General features: G+C 38.2%; 2 protein-coding genes across 4 annotated transcripts; both read left to right on the forward strand.

Moving 5' to 3' along the window:
- The first annotated feature begins 741 nt into the window (after window positions 1–741).
- Window positions 742–13,096, forward strand: LOC114149947 (carbohydrate sulfotransferase 6-like). Of its 3 annotated transcripts, XM_028026092.1 has the most exons (4): window positions 742–1,153; window positions 6,464–6,546; window positions 11,752–12,578; window positions 12,663–13,096. In XM_028026092.1, exons 3-4 carry the CDS (start codon window positions 11,774–11,776, stop codon window positions 12,971–12,973), a joined length of 1,116 nt encoding a protein of 371 aa, XP_027881893.1. In that variant the 5' UTR covers window positions 742–1,153; window positions 6,464–6,546; window positions 11,752–11,773; the 3' UTR covers window positions 12,974–13,096. The 3 variants fall into 3 exon arrangements, with proteins under 3 accessions (XP_027881893.1, XP_027881884.1, XP_027881874.1); XM_028026073.1 differs by having other exon boundaries at window positions 743–1,153; window positions 11,752–13,096; XM_028026083.1 differs by lacking the exon at window positions 6,464–6,546 and having other exon boundaries at window positions 11,752–13,096.
- Window positions 13,097–14,165: 1,069 nt separating this feature from the next.
- On the forward strand, window positions 14,166–22,536 carry LOC114149741 (carbohydrate sulfotransferase 6-like). Its single transcript, XM_028025793.1, is given in 4 exon segments — window positions 14,166–16,912; window positions 17,106–17,255; window positions 20,264–20,843; window positions 20,846–22,536. Coding segments are annotated over 2 exon segments (1,182 nt in total). The 5' UTR covers window positions 14,166–16,912; window positions 17,106–17,255; window positions 20,264–20,386; the 3' UTR covers window positions 21,571–22,536.

A 22,536-nucleotide genomic window follows, 5' to 3' on the forward strand; every position in this document is an offset into this window, starting at 1 on the left:
TAAGGCTTCATCTTAGCATTCCCTCTATAATAATGTGAATAGAAAATGATTAACTTTCAGCATTTCAGTAGATGATTGTTTTAACTTCAACAACATAAAAGAAAATAATTTTAAGACACTAACATATTAAAGTTGTCAGGTAAGTTGTAAACACTTCTTCCATTTTCTTTCTCCACTGCTGCCAATTAAATCTCACCTCGGATCACTCAACCATGAAAAATGCAATATTGCATATTTCAGATTCAAGATCCAACTAAGAAAAGAACAAAATAACTAACAATCAAATACTTTACTATTATTTAATCAGGTTTTTGTACATATGAGCACTCTAATTTCTATCCTATTTTATTATTCTTTTTTTTTTCATTCTCTACAGGCTGTTTTGCCTGTTTCTGCTGTGGGATCAATATAGTCTTATGCTTCAAAGCAACACTAAACTTTCCAGGATCCAGCACTCTATGAATAGCCGGTTTCTTTTGAAATTACCCTCCGTCCTTGTGCTGAAAGGAACTAGTTTGCATTTTCATTATGCAGTACAAAATTGACACTTGTCAATGTCAATTTTATTTGTAGAACACTTTAAAACAACAGGTTGTAGGCTACAGCACTTGTAATCATTGGACAACTTCCCGTTGTTTTTGGAACATTGGACCTTGAACACTTTTTAAGAAGAGACAAATATCTTTTTTTTCTAACCTAAAATTAAAAATGGCAGCAGGGCATTTGGTGTGTCTCAGCCCAGGTCATGAGGCTCTTTAGCAAACGCTGGAAGCTGGGTTTTAAGGTTGCTTAGCAACGTCGAGCCCACGAGACGTTAGCTTTCAACTCTGTTGGAGGTTGTCGGCTTCCTTACCTGCGTGTTGTACCCCGGTTTGGGGACAGTTATCCCTGCCTCAGGGACCCGCCTGTTTCTCCCACCCACCAGCCTCCGCCCAGCCCACTGCCCATGCAGTTCAGCACGGCGGAGCAACCGGACACGTCTCAGAAAGCTCCGCTCTTCACCCCAGAGGGCCGCGGGAGGCATTTGTCCGTACATCTGGTGGTCTGCTGCGGCGGAGAGCGGCAGGGAGCGCCGCGGGGTTTGGGGACGCGGTGGCCCGAGCGACGACTCCCCGCTGGAAGACAGCGAGACGACGGGAAAATAGTTTTAAAGGTAGGATTTGTTTTTCTTCTCATTCTGTTCTAAATGAGTTTGAATACATCAACTTTGGCCACTTTCTTCCCGTCCTCACTCCGACCCTTGAGTTGGTTCATTGCAGACGAGGAAACAAACTTAATTGCATAAGTAATTAACCTTTAACAGAAACAGACAGGAAAAAAACTTACACATGTATATTTTCTTTAAGTTTAACCTAATAGATAAGTCCAGGCTGCTTTATAAGCTGAATATTGCACACAACTGGGCTCGAGTGTGTCGGACTAGTGAGGGGATACAGAGACATTCGTGACCCAGATTGTGTTGCCTAATCGGGATGTTAAGTTATGGATAGCTCCGAGTTTCCTTTAGCGAAATCAGTTTTAGTTATCACAGACAAACTCGCAGCCCTGCTTCAAACACCGGCAATGATTCATTCAGCTCAGCCCAATAATTCCTGAATCAAACTTGAAACAAACCACATTATGTGAAACCACCATATATTATGTGTGACAAAAAATACATTTTATTAGTTGAAGAACTGTCACAGTTTCTCTCCTAGTTCAATGTAGAGACTGTAGTGTGTATTTTATAGCTTGTAGAATAGATATTGTAATGTCCTGCTTTCTGGTTCTTGTAAAATAACCTTAGCTCCACTTCAGGGCTCGGCCCCAAAGATGCAGAAGTGGCCCAGAAAGCGAGCTCACATCACACTGTTTTTAAACATTGAATTTATTCAAGGTGCTTTTTACTGCTATCTAAAACTCTAAATAATCTCAGCAGGTATTGTGGAAAAGTCTGCTTTTGGTGCTTGGTGTGAGAATTAGAACATACATGGAGGAGTTGTTTTCTTATTGGGGCCCTCAGCTGTGGAAAAGGAAGTTTGGATGTTTTTAAAAGCAAACTGAAAACGCATGTCCATACATCTTAGTTGAAGTCAAAGCTATTTCTTATCTCTTACAGTTTATTATTCTAGTTCATGTTTGATCTAAGGAATGGTTCTTATACAGTTCTATGCAGACTTTCTTTTCTGCCACACTTACCGTTATGCATGACTAAACAAAGACTATAATTTTGGACCCATCTGCCTGGCGTACCTGTATCCATGTGTTTGTTGTGTCCCCTGCAGGGCTTTGCCAATGAAGATTATTACTACTTTCTTTAAAGAATGGCTTTTTATCCAGTAATGGTAATGGTACTTTTATTTATAATGCTCATTTTCATTGCAACAAGGCAATACAAAGTGCTTTACATGAATTAAAAGGAAATTCAAACAAAATAACAAACCAAAAGAAAGAGCAAAAGAATCTACTGTTGATCTAAAGAAAGTAAACTAGGTGTTCCTGTTCAGGGTTGCTAAGTATCTTCTGGGTTAGAAGAACTGGAGTCTAAAAAGTACTCTAATAATGTTGATCCAAAGTATATGAACTAGATAAACTAGATACTCATATTCAGGGTTGCTAGATAAATATAAGTAAATATCCTCTGGTCTCATTCCTTTTCTGGGTTGGAAGAGTATCTAAAACGTAGTTGCTAAGGTAGTTTTTATGGATTCTAAGTTTGTTCTAATCCCTGTTCTGGGTTGCTAAATAAGTGTAAATAAGTAAGTATCCTCTGGACGTCTGGGTTGCTAGATAAGTGTAAATAAGTAAATATCCTCTGGACGTCTGGGTTGCTAGATAAGTGCAAGTAAGTATTTTCTGGACTTCCTATGTATGCTCTAAATTTGTAAAAGTAATGAGTACTCCACAGTTTCTAAGTAATAAAAACTAAATGTTCCTGTTCTGGAAGATTTTTTTTCCTGGATTCTAAGTTTGTTCTAATTCTAATTCTGGTTGCAGTAATAGGAGTTTCTCTGCATAATAATCCAAAAATTAATCTAAGATGCATAATATTGGTCTAAATAGAGAGCACTTTACAGTTTCTAAAATAATAAGCTGAAGAGTGACTAATCTAATTCCTTTTCTGGGTTAAAAGTGAGTACTCCACAGTTTCTAAATAATAATAAAGGGGAATGAAATAAAAAGAGCAAAGGACACATTAGGGCACACAGCAACATTCAGACAAAACAAAGACATGAGTGAAGGCGGTGACATCACAGGGCCATGAAACCACGTTGCTCAGCCTCCCGGCATGAGTCTGATATGATGTTGTTATCAAGGCTTGATGTCCTTGGGAGCGCTCAGCTCCACAGCTGCATGGATAACAGAAGCGGGTGAGGTGGGAAGGAGCATTATGTTCAAGGAGATTGGAAATATGAAGCCTTTCCAAGGCAACACTGGAAAAGCCAATTCAGATACAGAATGTCTAGATTATAAATTTCAATCTCCCATAAAGTCTCACTGATCCATCTCAGTTCCCAATCAGGACTGAGATTGTGTCCAGTCTTCTCGTAGAGAAAATTTGATCAATTGCATTGAGAGACTGGTTGACCAGATCCATAATTTGTAGATTTGGAGGATGTGCAAAGAAAGGTTCCAAAAATAGAGAAAAAGACGGGACAAAAACAGAACAAACAGGGCAGGGAGGGAGCAGAGGAAAATAGCGTCCGCCTTCACCAAGCGCAAGAGGGAAAAACATTCTTCTATAACAGTTAAATTTCTGCAAGCAACAGATGCCCTTACCTACTGTAAGTTGTTGACCTGGATCAATCAGAGGACAGACAAACGTAAACTTTTTGAGATGAGTGAAGAGTTCTTGGGGGTCTTCCTGCTGGCGTGGGAGCCTAAAGCAGCGTTTTAGTTTGCTTGTGCCATGGTTTGTCTGTATTGAGAAATATATTGATGTTATCAGACTGAAATCTTTAATTATTAAGATAACATAAATAATGTCGTCTCAAACTGGCAACAGGTCAAACCATTTTTGATGCTCTGTGAAGGTTTGGATGGCTATTGTAGCTAAAAAAAAAAAACAGTTAAACCCCAAATTATTATCTATTATTATTATCATTATTATCTAATGATTTAAATTCAATCAAGAAATTTGATTCTATGGAAAAGCAACAGGCAACTAACTCTCAAACAACAGGAAGAAAATGTAAAAATTTCAATTGGTTATTTACAATATCAATTTTCTGGTTATTTACATTTTAACAAAATAAGGTTAGCATTGAAAATTACTTCCACACAGATTAATGGAAAAATTGTTACTAGTATTACAGCAATGAAATGCTTCTGAAATTCCTGAAAAGCTTTCTGCATGTTCCTGCTGGCACTTTGATGGTTTTTCTTTGGTGATTTGCTCCAGGTCTTTGGGGCTGTTGGCCTCGTTTTCTCCACCCTAATTTCTGCTCCCTCCTGTCTTATCAGCTTCAGGCCAGCACTCTGGCCTAGTCATTCCCAACGGTTAAAATGCAAGATATTTCACACTCATTGTTAGGAAAAAATTTTATATTTTGGCTTTTTCTTTCCAATAAACGAATCAAAGAGAATAAGTCAAAGTTAATGTTCAAGTAAAATACTAAAACCCACTTTGTTATAAGTAAAGTCAAGGTACAGTAAAAGTGAAGCTCTTTGGTTTTATTTTATTTTATTTTTAGATGTGCAGAGTAACTAAGTTTTTTTTTTTTGTTGAAAGTTGGCCATTTGTTGATGACATTGTTCTTGTCTGCAAGCTTATTTATGAATAAACTACACCTGTTACGTAGGATGGCCCAGGACTCTTGGAATACAGACTTTGCTCCGTTTGTTGTTGCAGAATATTTCTGCTCTAAGTTAGGGTGTTGTTGATATTTTAAGCTCAGGGCTAACTTAGCTGGTGAAGTATAATCTGCAAAAATCTGACAGAGATGGAAAGTTCAACTCAACAATAAATAGACTGAAGCGCTAAGATGAAAAATGACGTGACTGTAGCTGAAAACATTAGGAGAAGAATATATTTTTGAGGAATTGTTGGTGTCTCGGTATGACCTTTACAGACATAACTGAATGAAGGATGTCATGCTTAGTTTTTATGTTCTGGTAAGTAAAAAAAAAAAGCCTAAAATGCACCAAGATATCTGCTTTTAAAGACAACTCAATGTCGATCTTTTACTTCTTCTACATCTCTGTTCAGATCTATGTTAAGATGATCTTTGAGTTAAAAAACAATCTCCTTTGCACCATGGCTTCTTCACAACCGCTGTCATAATTTAAAAAATGCTTTTAATTATGCTTGTAAATCTTTTTGATAAGTTTCCAACACTGACTATTTTTGGTTTTTAAATAAGCAGTTAAATACACAAAGAGCTGTAATAAATCAGCTCAAACGTCCAGCTGGGCACATGATTTCAGGTCATTAAAAACTCAGTGAGGCAGAACTCAGCTGACCTAACATCTCATTTAAGCACCACAGGGGTAGAGCTTCAAGCAAAGTGAAACACTGGACAGGGTTTGCAACAGCATCAGTCCACGTTGTAGCAGGAACTGGTAGAGAATCCTTCTGAATGTCTTTTAAAGTTTTATTTTTTTTAGACACCAGTATAACCAGTTGTTGTCTTTATTACACTGACGGTTTGGCACTTAAAGAAGTCAATTCAATTTATAAAACCAGATTCAAAGTCAGTTACATTCATTCCAATTGATCCAACTGATCAAACATTGCAGTCAAATTTTATTCAAATTAGTTCAAATGTTTAAAAAAGAAAAACAATGTTCCAATGTTCTATTAGTGTGCCAAGTAACTTTAGTAGGTGAAAATGTACTTGTTTTGAATAAATGTTCACTTTGTTGACTAATAGGAAGTGTCAAATTGTATTTTGATCTGATTCAATTCATCAGGAGTTCAGCATTGTTAGAAAAATCAACATTTGATTATAGTTTATGCAACTTTACTTCCTCTCTTTTGGCTCCAATCACTGCACACAGAATTTGACTGTGGTTTCACCTGCTTAAGGTCATTAGATATATACACTGCTCAAAAAAATAAAGGGAACACTTAAACAGGTGTTTAACACTTAAAGTGTTCCCTTTATTTTTTTGAGCAGTATATATACAGTACAGACTGTATTCAGTACAGACCAAAAGTTTGGACACACTTTCTCATTGAATTGAATTAGAAAGTATATAATTGAATTCAATTAGGACACATTGAATTCAATTACGGACCAACTTTTGGTCCGTATTGAGTACGGACCAAAAGTTTGGACACACAGTTGTGTCCAAACCTTTGGTCTGTACTGTATATATATATATATATAAACAACTAAATAAACAATATGTAAATATGTATACCCAATATTTGTATAATTGCCTTTAAAAACACAGGTTAAAATGGTGCAAATAAGTGTATTGCTTCACAGCTGAATAGCGGATTATACTGACTGTAAGGTGTTGATTGTGTTCACCACAGAGACAGCCTGGAGAACAAAACTTTTTCTGTGGCATCTTATTCCTGCAAGAAGATTATAGCGCCAACACAGCGCCAACCCGGAGGTTGGCGCTGTGTTGGCGCTATAATCTTGACTGCGCCAACCCGGAGGTAAAAGTCCAAACATTACATGTCCAGGACGTGTGGGGTGTGCAGATATGTTAGTGTTGTGTAACAGTAGAGAGGGATCGACAGTATATGTAAAGAAATAAATGGTTCTCCTTTTCTGCTGCCTCCTAGTGTTAGCAGAATGTATCTCTCTCCATGGCCCACCTTCTTCTCTGTTTATAGTTTTATATAATTTCCTGCCTTATCACAGAAACAGTGTACTGTTGAGATTATAATTTCATTACAAATAGGCATTTAAGATGGCAAAAACAAACAAAACTGGTCAGGTTTTGTCTGCATAGCACAGGGAATTAATCATGGTCAGCACTGAAACGGTTCATATCATAAAGTGGGGGTATTATGTAATGTCGACTTTTTTGAGATTTAAGTCATGTTTATTGTTATTCCCTCAACAAAAACATACTTGAAGTGTTGCTTTGATTTTTTTTTATGCATGTTTGAGGAATCGTTGGATCTGCCTTGACAGCCATCCAGGATGCAAACACACTTGGTCTCACAAAGCAAAGCCCATTGATATATAATAATATATATGTAGTAATATATGTCAACTGCAGTCGTTAGCAAACACTTTGAGGGAATGTGAGTCTGCTGAGCTTAACATACAAACTACTTCTGAGGCCAAAGCTCCTAACAACGTTTGTAAACGGCTTGATGGAAAGACATTGTTGTGACGGCGTGCTGAAGGCGGAGGGTTGGAAAGAAGAGGAGCTTCTTAAAAAGACAGAGGCCAATTTTAAGGCAGTAAATTGCAAAGTAAAATTTCTTTTAAATTATGTTTGATATGTATAGCATGTTTATAACAACAAAGTTGCTTGATTGTGCTATAAAATGGCACTATGTGTCTGGAAAATGCCACACCTACCAAATATAATCAGCAGGTGGCACCGTTGTATGATCACCTGGGCTTGAAATTTACCAAACTGAATGAAATTATTTTGCATACTTTGAGAATTAATCGTTGCCTTTTACATTAACTAAAGGAGTTCACTATAGAAATATTTTTGGTAGGTTTTCAAACTATAAGTTATTTGAGGACAGTCAAGATTTCCTTCTTTGTGAATGAAATCGGCTTTCAGATGGTTAAGCACTGTAACGCAGTTTTACTACGAGATCCATTCAGCCGAGGCAAGGAATGAGTACGTGTTAAAACGTGTGCATGAAGAGCAGTGACACTTGGAAATAAGCCAATGTAGATAAGAATCATTGTGTCGCAAACCATGTCAGAAGTATCACATGGTTTTGTTCTTGGGTACATTGTGAACTTTACAGTCATGCGTTTGTCTGGGAATGAGTCATTCCAGTTTATCGTAACTCCTTTTACAAATTTAGACACGCACTATTCTTCTTGTCAGTCAAGTTTTCTGAAAAAGCACTGGATCGATTAAGAGACTACTGTGAAAATCTTCCAGTTATCTAATACGATTTAATGATGATCTGTGAAAATTAGAATTTAATACGTTTTATTTCTTGCTTTTTGAATTTATAAAGCTTAAAAACAACAAGCCAATTGTTTCAAGAACTATCAAATGTTTCATGAATGTCTTTTTATAAATCCCTCACCAAACACCTTTTGTGTTTTTGGGCAGTGTTCAAACTCCTGCAGTTTTGGTGGTTCAGTTGCTTAAATTACTCTTCTTATTGTATTTTGGGCTTTAGTTATGGACGTCTCTAATTGTATTTTGGAGCAGTGTGGGATGTGAATTGTTTCATACTATTTAAAAGTAGGTTATTTAACCCTGGGGCCTGTATTGAGTTACATGAAGGGGTGTATCTGTTAGCCTTGTTACATAGATGAGATGAGCAACATGTCATAAACAACACTGAGGAACAAGCAAGAGCAATTGATATTTTGGTAAATCTGTGCCAAACAAGTAAAATGTAACAAGCTCAGCTTTTTGTATTTTTGTAATGGTAACATATTTAATCTTCTGCAGATATAAGGCTGTAGGGACAAGTTTTGTTGCAGCGGTGTTTTCCTCACCTGAAACAAACATGTTAAGACAATTATCTGATCAGGATGAACTCCGAATACCTTATCTAACAGCTAGAGATTAGACTGAGTTACTGAATCGTAATTTAGTTCAGATAAACTAAATCTGAACAACTTAGAGACGGATAATAGATTAACTTTTCTGTAAAAGTTATTCTATTAACAGAAAGATAGATCATCCTTAGACATTTACAGTAAGATTTCGAAACCTGTTTTGGGCACAATTTGTGCACATTCCTTCCTCGTGGGAATGATTGTGTAGTGATGTATTGCAGCACAATGGGGACTTTCCAAAACCTTTATAACAACACAAAGAAACTGTTAACAATCTTGATGTCAGCATAAGGTATCCTCTAATGTTGTAGTACACCACTGCTCTATATTACAGATTTTACAGAAATACTATACTTAAGATTTTTCTCAACTTTGAACTGTAAAGATGTTTGAAGGTTATAAATGACATTCTAAGTACATTATTAAAATTACATGTAAGACAAGGTGGGTTGTTGTGACAGGGTGAGTTTGTGTGGAAAACATTGAGTTCGGTAAAAGTTATTTTTAGGAGATAGACGGAAAAATCCTGTCTGTGTGCAAGTCATCCTTAATGACTCACCTGTAAGGAACTCGCTTTCTTTTTTAACTGCTTGTGATTAAAGTTGCTGACTCACTGTATTATACTCACTCTTTAATAAGCCGATTGTAAATAAACTGTTCATCATGTTGTGCAAAAACAACCGCGAATGAGGAAAGAGCAGCATGCAGCCTACCGAGTGCTTTTATTCTGAAAGGGTGAAACTCATAATTGATTTCTGAGATTGTTCTATATCTATGACACTGTGACAGGGTTGCATGGTAGACAATTTACGATTGATACAACTAAATGTTGCTAATGAGGGTCATTCTACACTAAAATAACTTAAAAGGTATGCAAACAGGTCACTAATATGGCATGTCAATTATTTCATTTTTGTGATGTAGTGTAGTCAAATGGTCAATCAGGTGAACAAAAAAATCAGCATCAGGCAAAGAACGAGCATTTCTAGAATCAGATTCTCACCACCAGAAGGCTCTAATAATGTCAGGACAGATTTGTTACAGGCACTTAGGAGGGCATCTAAGCATAGTCAGTTAAAGAAGTGTATTACGTGCCTCAAATATTACACAAGATTACATTCAAAGAGTGAAACGGTTTCCTTTTAGGTTTGCTCAATGCAACTTGTCATATTTTGCAAATGTCCAGCGTTTGGGGATTTGTTTTTACAACATTTTGGGGAATGATACAACATGTGGATATGTCTTCATACAACTGTTGGTTCTAGTGTCACGCTCCTGAACGCCCCATATTGTAGCATTTAACGTGTCAGGTTTCGTGCAATACTGTTTAAGAAGCTACAAATTGCAAGTGCAAACATGTGGTGCTTCAAAGTTTTGGAAAAGTTTCCTCAGATTTGACCAAAGTCGGTAAAGTTTGTGGAAACACAAGATTAAGACAAGATTTTCTCCATGACTTCAGAAAACGGATGCAGTTTTTTGGTAAATAAGTGTCCATAAATCAGTAAATTTGAAGTGCTTTATTACTGGAAGGAAGAAAATGTATTTCTTCCTTCTTCCTTCTTCCTTCTTCCAACAGCCTAGGTTGTTGTTAAGGTGGAGGCATAGTGGGGCTATGTGGTTCATGTGACAGATCCAACTTAATAAAAACCAATCCATGCCCTTCATCCCACTCTCTCTTGTAGTTTCTGCCTGGCTGAAACTATATTTGAGGATAGCTCTACATTTATTTTTTTCTTGACTGCATGATATGAAATATTTCAGTTTATTTCAATGCAAAGTTAAGTGGTAGTCTCCAGGCAGCTGTTTGTTCCAACCACGATTTAATTTAACTCAGTCTTGGTGGTTTGCGTTAATTCGCTGGTGGTGGCTTGAGATGGTATCAAATTCTGGATTATCCCAGTTCACCCCTGCTTGGAAATCAAATTTGGCTTTTCCACTGTTGTCACATATGGCTCAGGGGGTTTTGTTGAGGCTGTATAGCATCATGCTTGGTCAGGTTTTGGTCAGGACTCTGGCAGCACCGTTTTGGAAGAGTTTAAAAGAATGAAAAATAACAGCTTAAATCTGGCATGACTTAGTTCACATCAACGTCATTAATAAATCTGTTTTTCAGCCTGAAGAAAAATGTTCATGTTCTAAACTCAGCAGGTGTTTCAAGACTTGTCCTAGTAGTTATGCCAACCCATTCTTTTGGGTGCATGCCACATGAAATGTTTTTTTTCCTGATGCGTAAAGTCGAAAGATTTTTCTACAATCCTCTTCCTCTTCAGCTAGAGAGTTGATTGCATAACTAAAACAAACCCAAACATTTATGTTCAACAAGGGAATGTTAGTTGCTGAAGTTAGATGATGTTTCAAATTTTCTCTGGTGTTTTGCTGTCTTGGCCAGCCAGTGGCTTGTCAAGCATCACGGAGCCGAAGTATTTCAGCTTCTCAACCTGCTTTTTCTTTCAAATGTTGTTGATAAGCATTTTGAACAATCTGGAAAAACCCACCAATAGGTGAATCCACAAATACTGAAACACTGTTTATTGATAAACTATCAGACAACATTTGCACACCTAATGTGATGTAGCTGTAAACCTTTTTGATAATGGGTTTTATTTTGTAGAGCCATGCAGTTATTTATTACGAAAAAGACTGACACTCTTGACCTTCACTTCTATTAGTAAGTATTATAAAAGAATAATGTGACACTTTTTGAGGTTCATATTGGCCACATCTGCCTTTTTGGAGTGTGAATGGGTGAATGTGGTAATATTGTACAACGCTTTGAATGGTCAGAGAGATGCACAATATGAATTCAGTCCATTGAACATGGTTACAAGCAAGCAGAGACCACTAGTTTTGTCAAGGTGGTTTCTTAATTAAATGTCCTGAGGTGTCTTGTGTTCCTCATGGAACCTGTCTGACATGTCAGCGTTTTGGGTGTGACGATTAAGGGTTCAATAGAGACTCTGAATCCGTAGGGTGTAATGGACTTTGCCTTGTCAGACATAAACCCGAGAAAGGAGGTAGAACATATATGAATAAAAATGTTGGCTTTTTGGACCTGCTGTCATAAAAACCTGTCTTTTTCTTTCCTTGTCTGTTTCAGAAGCTTAAAGTGACCTGCAGTCATGAGTCCCCGCTTCAGAGTGAACTTCAACACTATGATTTTTCTGGTTGTCCTGCAGGGGGCAGCAGTTGTGCTCTTCTGCAACTGGTACTACCAGCTGAGCCCCTGCGACTCCCCTCCCCGAAAAGGCAAAGTTCACGTTTTGCTGCTGTCGTCGTGGCGATCAGGTTCATCCTTCCTGGGTCAGGTTTTCAGTCAGCACCCGTCTGTTTTCTACCTCATGGAGCCCGGGTGGCACGTTTGGACCAAAATAGAGAAACCTGGTGCACGAGTTCTCCGAATGGCTGTGAGGGATCTAATGCGGAGCTTGTACCAGTGTGACTTCTCAGTGATGGATTCGTACATGCCTGAGAACTACAATATGTCCACCTTGTTTATGTTTCACCACAGTCGGGCACTGTGCTCACCTCCTGCATGCTCCCTCACACGGCGCAGTGACATGAGCAATGAGACTCTTTGCCAAAAGAAATGTGATTCTCAAGGTTTGGAGAAGGTGGAGAAGGCCTGCCACACGTACAGCCATGTGGTTTTAAAAGAAACTCGTTTTTTTGAGCTGGAGTCGCTTTATCCCCTTTTTCAAGACCCAAACCTGGACCTCCGCATCGTTCACCTCGTTCGAGACCCGCGGGCCGTGATACGGTCGAGAGAGGAATCAGCCAAATCTTTTGACGTGGACAGCGCCATCGTCTTGGAGCAAAGAAACGTACCAGCAGCCAGTGTCCAGTACGAAGTGATGCAGGAGATCTGCAGGAGCCACGTACGCATCAATGAAAGAGCAATCCTGAAGCCACCTCCGTTTCTGAAAGGTCGCTACAAAATGATTCGGTATGAAGACGTGGCACGCAACCCGCTGAAAGAGATTAATGATATTTATGACTTTGTCGGTTTAGAGATGACCAATCAGATGGAGGAATGGATCTATAAGGTGACCCACGGAAAAGGGAAAGGCAGCAAGAAAGAGGCTTTCCAGATCACCTCTAGGAATGCCAATGAGGTGTCGCAGGCGTGGCGCACCTTACTGCAACACAGCAAGGTCAAACGCATTCAGGATCTGTGCAAAGGGGCCATGTCGTTGCTCGGCTACCGCACAGTTGACAGCGAAAAAGAGCAGAAGAGACTCGACATAGATCTGCTGGTTCCACGTGAACCTTATGAGTTCAGCTGGATTTCAGCTAAATCTCAGCGCACAGGGAGCAGCTAGAGCATCACGCCTCCTGTTTCAGGTCCTCTCAGAGGCAACAAGCTTGAATGGTCTCCCTGTCGCTGGTAAAGCTTGGCTTTGTGAGATACAGACACCTCAGACTGCCTGTCTTCAAGATTTGAATAAAAATTACAGCTATTTTGCGTGACAGTATAGCATGTAAAAGTGGGGTGAAAGACTCAGCAGAGGGTTCAGTAGAATTTACTGACATGTAGCCTTGTTCCTAACAACCTCTATGATAGATGGTTAGCTATGCAGGGTTTACACTCCATTGCATTTCACAGGACTTCCTTAAGGGTCACAATTGAGCTTGAAGACAAACTAATGGCACTTGTTTTCAGTGCTTTCCACTTTTTTCCCACTAACCTTTGTATTTGTATATTATTTAAATGATGATGCAAACCTTAGCAAAATGGTCTCCATACACCCTATACTAATTAGCATACAGAGTTTATCTTAATATTCTTGGGTCCAGCGATTCCTGGAGTCTCTCTACTGCTTTAGAGGAGAAACTTGATTCTCACAATAACCAGGGGTTTCACCGGATAAATCTGATTTACCTAAATTTGTATACATTGGAATGATATGCGCTCATCCAGTCTCACATGTAATTTAGTGTAAATCAATGCGTTCTTTGACCAGTGTTGAGCAGGAACACATAGGCCTGTCACGATAACAAATTTTGCTGAGCGATTAATTGTCTCAAAAATTATTGCGATAAACGATAATATTGTTTGAAGACCTTTTTACACTGATTTAATGGAAATTAAGTAATAATACATGCAATTTCCTGCCAAAGATAGATACACAAAGAATATAGAAATGACAAGAGGAGGAGTTGGAGCAAAATTGCTACCGCAGTTGATAAACCCGGTAACTTTTCAGCTGTTCTTCGTTAACGTGATGTAAATAGGTTATAATGATTTTCATTCAGTCAGGACTGACACTAGCCACATGCATTGCAGGTAGATTGTAGTAAAGCATTGATTAATACCTGGTTTTAAAATTAGTTCACTGAACTTGTAGCCATTATTTTGTGCCCATTGTTGGACACCACACGGCAGGATCGAACCCGATCGAACCGTTATACCTAGGATTTCTGTCGGCTAATGTGTGGCCTGTCAGGTTTTGAAAATGGGCCGACAATCGGCCGACAGCTCTAAGATCCTGTAGTGTGCGCTGGGCTTTACACTAAGGAAATGAGGAAGGGAGGGTCAGTGGAGAGCACCGGAGTTGAGCCTTTTTTCATTCGGTGTTTCAACAGAAAGAGAAAAAGGCCGGAAGAAACGACAAAGCCAATAATTAAAATTAGGTCGATAGTTTTAATTTATCGTACGATTAATTGATTTATTGTTTATCGCGACAGACCTAGGAACACATTTATGAGGGTACGTGTATATTGCCTGAGAACGCCGAGCCTAATATGGCTTTTTATTCCTGAGGAACTTGAATAGAGCACAGCTCGTTGTGGTGTACTGATTTGGAGACGAGATGCCTGAAGATGAGATCGTTTTAGGGCAAACTTTTGCTTTTTCTTTTCATAAAGGAATCAACAATATTTTTCCCCAAAGACGGGATCAACATAAGAAAAGCAATTCAGTTTTAGAAACTTAGGGTTGCAGTAATAAATATGTGCAAGTGCCTGATTTTTTTTTTCTGTGAATTTAAAAAGAACAGACAGCCCCATTGGGATGTCACTTAGTTTTACTCTACGTTGATTCACATGTTTGGCTTTTATAAGAACCCCTGATCTTTCTGACCCCTGTCTCTTAATTTATTTGTGTTTTGAATAGTAGTTTCTGTTGCGTCTACTTTTTTTTCCATCATTTTGGTTTCATGGTTGTAGCTGCAAATGTTTTGACTCCTATTTGTTTCTCATAGGAAACAAATAAATTATATTAATTTATAATTGCTTTATAAATTAATGTTTTTGAGAAACTAACTCTTATGTTCCTGATCGGTTTGTTGAAGTTGTTTAATGATCATACTGAGCGATTATATGTCAATTTCTTGTTTTTCGCCTCCTTTGAGATTTGTGCCCGTTTCATTTCTTAATTTTTTGTCAGCTTTTCTTTCATCTTAATGAATTTCTTAAATTAAAATGTTTCCAGTGCCTTCTCTGGCCCAGGGGCTCCTCCGTCTGGTACCGATACAACATGCACATGTTGTTGGGATATATTTATAGAATTAGTGCCTTAATGTATGTTGTTGTATGTCGATTAAAATCTAGTAAAAAACAAACAAACTGTGTTTAAATCATGGTGCCAGTTTGCAGTGTTTCATTCTGGATAACAAAAGGTTAAATGTGAGCCGCATGTTTCTCTTCTGGGTTCTCAGACAGTCTGGACGTGATTTCACCATTTTTCCAAACAATACTAAACTCCTTAATGTTTCGCAGTGGATACAGCTTCATTTTTCCTTCTATACGCGTATAACTTTAGTGACTGTATAAAAAAGCTCCAGTTTTATCTAACTTATTTAAAAGTGGTGGTTTTAAACCCTGTTTTGGCAGTTCACCACCTTGTTAAATACTAGGATTCCCAGGCTTTTCAAGGAAGTTTCAACAATATATTTTCAAAAATGTACCTTTAACCTGTATTAACCTTCCAAAAAGTTGCACTTTTGATACGTTAGTCCATAAAATGTTTTTCCAAAAGTCTTTGGGGTTTCTTCAAGTTGTTTTTAGGAAATAGGAGTTGAGCTTTAGCTTTGTTTTTTGGTCAGATTCAGGAGTGATTTTCAGTATTTATGCCATCTCCAGGTCTCCTTCTTATTGCATCGGGTTCTTTCGTGACCTTTTGGATGAATAGTCAATGCGTGGGTTCACCGCTCTTCCACGTTTTCTCCATTTGTGCTTAATGTCTGAATTATGCTCATAACTTGAGAATAATCATATTATTTACAAATTGCAAGGCATTTCCGTACCACAACATCATATAACGTAATGTTGAAAACTGTGATGAACAACGTTTTGTTTTCCTGCCTACACCTTCACAAAGGTTTGTTGAGTAAATACTAAAATTTTCTGTCCACCCACTGCTTGCCTTGAAGCAAAATAGAGGTTCAAGGTGTTTGGTTTTGTGTTGCTGTGCGAAGATGATTCGAATTCATTTATCACAAAGAGACAATACAGGTAATCTGGAGCTGAACAGGTGAGTGCAGCTATTGGTAAAAATCCACTAATGTATGGAAGTACATTTTTGCCACTTGAAGAAAAACAAAAGCCGCCGGGTATGCTGCTATAGCTAATAATAAGATTGTCATTTTGACTTCAAAAAGGATAAATATGTCACTAGCTCAAGTTTATGAGATTAAAAGCCATAATTTAAACTTTGTAAAATTACTTGAACTTTATATGCCGACCTGCCCAAAATGTACCCTGAGGGATCAACATCAGCCTCCTTAATTGTAAGTGAAAAGTAAACTTTTCTTTAGACTACAACTTTGTATCTCATGTTTATAACATCAGAAGTCCGAATTTAGAGTGTCAAAGGAGTCACAATCCTGACTTTAAAAGTCCTAATTATGATGCATGAGAACCAGCTTTTGAAAAATTACAGGATCTTCAATCATATTTTCAACTTTCAAAGTTCCCAGTGTGACCGAAAACATTGTGTTTTAATGCTGGGTTTGTTTGGCATGAATGAGCTTCCATACAGGGTACAATAAGGCACATCACAAGCGGTCTGTAAATATACTTTAGATCCGGGAGGGTCGTTTTTGTTGCTCATAGCCACAGTAAGATGACGGCGACGGCAGGTTGAAGCGGTGAGAAGAACCGAGCCGGTGCTGCCGCCGGGACGGAGGGACACGGACCCAACAGAAGCAGCGCGGGACGGGGACGGGGACGGCGCACCTTCCGCTGAGCGCAGATAACTTCTCTGAATAAACTGCTGAACTCCGTTCATGACAAGAACTGCCGAGAAGTAGTTCTCTAAAGTAGGTACTGAAACCGCGAGGTAAGCAAATACAGTCAAACTGTGTATAGGTTTACAGCAGCTCTAAATTTGGGAAGATGAATACAAATTTATTTAAATAAGTTTTTTTTTAAATCCTTTCGTTAACACCGCAGCTTTAACTTCACATTTTAATCACGTGTATTTATACCAACTCATTTGGTTTCCACCTGCAGAGCAATGCACCTCCTGCAGCGGATGTGGTCCCGCCTGCTGATCAGCCATCCTACCCATTAGCTCCGCGGGTTCAGGTCCAGTACCAGTTCACCCAGTCCAGAGGAGGAGAGCTGCTGGGAGCCATCAGTTAAATAACAAACACACTTAAGGTAGGAATTTATTGTTATTAAAATGAATGAATAGATAATATCTTTAAAAAATGTTTCTTTACCACTATAATGTAATAGTAGGACGATTTATTTTTCTACTTGGGCAAAACTCTGGAGGATTACTTATTATTTTTTAATTATATTAATCCCTCTCAAAAATTCCCCCAATGTTGAATTTCTAAAAAAAAAAAAAAACATTAAAATGCTAAATATTTACGATGAAATGACAAAATATAAACCTTCAAGAACCACAGCAGAAGGACACAGAACAAATGTGCTCATCTTAAAAAAGCAAAAGGACGTGTTTTGCATAGCTTCATTTGTTTACAGATCACTAAGTTTAGGCAAAGTACAGCGTCCTAGTCAAATCTCACAGATCACGAGGTGTCACATATGAGCTTTAGTGGATATAACTGGATTTCCAGGAAACACTGAGCGGCACTTTTCAGACAAGACCAAGCATCTAATGATGAGCAAAGAGGGGAATTTCATGGGGAATTTCAAATTTTCAGTTTAAAAAAAAAAATCCAGTGTTTTTGACAAGAACATTGTGTTTCTTTATCTTTATTAATTTATTTTGCCCCCATTTTCTCTTAATTTACAGTTCTGTTAATGACTGTAATTAATTGCTCACTTAAAGACATTAAAATGAAGAAGTACTGTGAGATTTTTCCCCTTAAGACACGTTGCTAAAGGCATCAAACCCTTACCCCAGAACCAGAGTAACAAGTATTTGAGTAAGGATTTTGCCATTTTTCCTCATTCTTCCCTCCAGGTTATCTTGATTTATGGCTTCACCTCCACTTCCTCAAATTCTGCTGAAGCCATTTTCACTTCATGTTCAGGCAGAGACTTAAAGTAAATGCTGCCAGTTGCTACTTTCATTTAAACCCTTCTGCTTTAAAATTGTATTATTAGGAGTCTGATGTAATATTCTAATATTAGATGTTGTGTTATAAGAGAAATAAAGGTGTGAAAACATCAATCAGTGTTTAAAAAAAATCTAAATAATGTGTTTCACTTAGTGAATTGAGTTACTGAAATAAATACATTTTTCAACAATATTCTAATTTTTAAATGGGGGAGTGTATTATCATTCTAAGTATCATATTAAAATCTATTCAATGGGTAAACTGCTGTATTCAGTGATCCTTAAATTAACACTTTCTAAAAAAAAAAAGAAGAAAAACATCTTCAATTGAAACCAAATGATTATATTGAATCTTGTCAATAATTAACCAGTGTTTAACCATGCTAATATCAGTGGAGATAAGTAAAGAAGCGAGGCAAACCTAAACAAACAAACCACAACTTCCAAGAGGTACTAAAAATCGATTAGTACAGAGGAGAAATAAAATATTAACTGGTTTATATCTGTGGAGAGTCTGTAGAGAAAGCACACAGGAAGTGTTAGGATCCTGGGTTGTCTGGTTGGGTTTAGCTTATTTCTGCGTTCCCCCTTTAATTTAGACCAGTTATGTCTTTGTTTCACTTTAGTTCAGTCCTTTCTTGGTCATTATGGTTTCATTAATTTGTGTTACTTTCTCAGTTTGGTTAGATCAATCTTGTGCCTGGCTTCCTGATCTTCTTAGTGATTCTCGTTATGTCTGTTTATGTCTATTTTTTTGTTTAAATTTATTCTTTGTTAGTCTAGTTCTTCTTCTTCTTTTCTTTTATGGTGGGCCGCAAGCCATTTTCAGCTGCATACCAGCACCTACTGTACATGAGTGTGTAGCAGCACTACTTTACAGCTATTAAATTGTATTGTTAGATTTCTATTAGTCTAGTTTTATGTTAGATTTATGTCCTGTTTCCCTGCGTACTCTCTCTCTCCCTCCCTCTCCTCAGTCTGACCTCTGCTCTCCCCTGATTATCTAATCAACCCAGATCTTTTGTTCTGCCTTCAACCTCCCCAGTTTTTAAGCACCTTAATCTTAATCACTCCTCGTCGGTAACTCCTCATAATCCCTCACCCGATTGTTCTTTGAGTTATTTATCTTTTGCCCTGACTCCTGTGGTATATTTGGTGGCTGTCATAATACTGTATTCATCTTTACAGCAAATATCTTACAATGCGTTCCCTATTTTTACTATGGAGTTTTATAACCATTTGCTGTCATTTAGATCATTATCATGGTGATTTTTTTTCCATTTTGATTGTTATTGATTTGAGAGGACCATCAGTCCTGAAAAACAACTGTAATTACATGTAAATGTCAAATGACGATGAAGAACTTTGAACCTTTATACACAGCCAAATATTGTAAAATCACATCAGGTGTCAGTCACACTCTGACCAGCAGATGGCAGCAAAATGCTCCTAATAAAATCCTAAGTGTTTCTTTAATATTACATTCATCCGCAGCTGCCTGGGGTGAATTAAGACATAAAGATTTATAATGAAGGCCAAAACTATCAGCAGGCAGATCAGGGATGAAGCTTAGAAAAGTTTAAAGTAGTCTATCTTTAAGAAATATAACCAATGACGAGGCGATATATTGATATTTGTTTAAAATAGATATTGATTTATTCCATATGGGATTAACTGACAGTATTTCCAATATTGGATATAAAACTTCATTAAATTTGTTACCAACTTCTTTTTTCCTGCTTGGAGCTTTGTTTTTCCTACTGCTTCTGAATGCATCCCTAACTCATTCTTCACCTGGTGCAACACCTTATTTCTGTCTGAGTCTCTGAGTACGAGCTGACAGGAGGGAGTGTCTTATTTCAACCGGATCTAGAAGTTCTCCCCAAGCTGGAAGAATAACCATTCAGAGGAAACATGTACATGCTTTATTATAAACACAGGGGGAACATTTATTGCAAAATATTCCAAAAGCAACACTTTAAAGCTCAAGCTTTGTAGCTTGTTTCTCTCTTAAGGCACTTCCTAGAGGTTGATAAAGAGCAGGAGCTCTCTGTAATTTTTGTCAGAAGCCATCATATTTGATTTTTAAGAACAGTACCAATATCTCTCTTTTTTCTGTTTGCCTTTTTCCCTGCAGAAAAGTCGTCTCAAACCTGTGGAAGTCGATCAGCTTCAGCGTGAATCAGTTGAATTCGTCTCCAAAGACTGAATAACAATGCTGATGTTCTCCTGCACTGGAAGCTGACAACGACCTCCAGACATGAGACCAAGAGTGAACTTCAACTCTCTGATTTTCCTGGTGCTCCTGCAAGGGGCAGGAGTGGTGATGTTCTGCAACTGGTACTACGAACTCAGCCCTTGTGACTCCCCTCCTGCTGACCCCAAAGTTCACGTTTTGCTGCTGTCGTCGTGGCGATCGGGCTTATCCTTCCTGGGTCAGGTGTTTAGCCAGCACCCGTCTGTTTTCTATCTCATGGAGCCCGCGTGGCACGTGTGGAGCACAATGAGGACTTATGGTGCGAAGACTCTCCGGATGGCTGTGAGGGATCTAATGCGGAGCGTGTTCCAGTGTGACTTCTCAGTGATGGACTCCTACATGTCAGAAAATCGCAACACCTCCTCCTTCTTTATGTGGTATCAGAGTCGGGCACTGTGCTCGCCGCCAGTCTGTTCCCTCACACCATTTGGTCAGATAAGCAACGTGAAAGAGTGCAAAAGGAATGCCATGGTCTAGATTTTGAGAAGGCGACAAATTCCTGCCAAGTTTACAGCCATGTGGTGTTAAAAGAAACTAGATTTTTTGAGCTGGAATCCCTTTATCCTCTCTTTCAAGACCCCAATCTTGACCTACGCATTGTTCATCTTATCCGAGATCCTCGGGCTGTGTACAGGTCCAGAGAGGAGTCAGCTTTATCCTTTGAGATGGACGACGCCATCATCTTGGAGCACAGAGATGTACCAGAAGCCGAGGAGCAGTTTCAAGTCATGAAGAAAATCTCCCAGAGTCACATCCGGATCAACAAAACAGCCACCCAGGACCCTCCTGCATTCGTCAAGGGTCGCTACAAGCTGGTTCGCTACGAAGATGTGACACGCCACCCGCTTCAGGAGATCAGTGATATTTATGACTTTGTAGGTTTAAAGATGACCAAAGAGATGGAGGACTGGATAGTTACGATGACCCACGGAAAGGGGAAAGGCAACCTGAAAAATGCTTTCGAGGTTATCCCCAGAAACGCTGCCCAAGTGTCCCAGGCTTGGCGCAGCACGCTGCCGTTCAACAAGGTCAAACGCATTCAGGAGGTGTGTAAAGAGGCCATGTCAATGCTTCGCTACAAGGCAGTTAACAGTGAAGAAGAGTTGAAGAGACTTGACATGGATCTGTACATGCCGGAAGGACCGAAAGACTTTGCTTGGGCATCGGGTAAATTACGGAGCCATTAAAACATTCAAGGTTTAATGAATGAAGCACTTTTCTGTGCTCTGTATTTCACTGGATGGGCTGACTAAATTATTCAGTTGTCTTCTGCTGTGGATTAAAGCATTTATATTATAATGTGCAATTCTCAGGAAGTATTATTATTATTGTTTTTATTGTTATTATTATTATTTGCTTGTTTTATCTGAATCAAAATAGAGCAAATTGTCTTTAGAAGCTCTTCAGATTGTAATCGTACACATTTAAAAGCAGGACTTGTTAAAACAGTCGCTCAACTATGAGATGCAAATGTTTTTCCAAAGACACGGATAATTCGGTCCTAAAGCGAGGCTACTTTGAATGAACAAATTCTTGAATTGTTGTTTGTGAGTATATGAATTTAGGTTATTAGTAATTTAACTTTCCTTTTGTTTGTTTTGCTTTTTACTTAAATGAACCAGTAACAGATGGCAGATGATAGAACCTTCATGCAGTCTGTAGACGTATTAAATAAAATGTATTTTAATTTAATTTAACTGTATTCTTTATAACCAGAGCAGACAGGATCTTCTTGTTTCGACACTGAACTTACTTCGCTGTGAACAAAATGTGTCTCTGATGCTTCAGTGGCTATATGTCACTTAACAGACTTAATCGGCACTAAACATGTTTTTGCTTTTATTTGAGATTTTACGTTTTGCATCTCGCCCACCGTTTTTCAGATTTTTGGTGTTTTTACTGTTTTGATTGAGTTTTTGTCTATTTTAGTTATCTTTAGGCATCTGTCTTTCAGTGTATTTTTCTTTGATCCCTTTGACTTTTTTTTTAAAATCACATGGCAACATTTTTAAACAGGGTTTGGCAAACGTAATGGAATCCATTAAAAATCGTAGATGTTCATCTTTGTTGGAAAAGCCTGGGGATTCTGTAATGCTTATTCCACATTGTGCCTGGATGTGTTTGCTTAAAATACAATGAAGATCCAAAGCTCA

The sequence above is a fragment of the Xiphophorus couchianus genome, chromosome 2, assembly GCF_001444195.1.
Source record: "Xiphophorus couchianus chromosome 2, X_couchianus-1.0, whole genome shotgun sequence".
NCBI classification, from domain to species: Eukaryota; Metazoa; Chordata; class Actinopteri; order Cyprinodontiformes; family Poeciliidae; genus Xiphophorus; species Xiphophorus couchianus.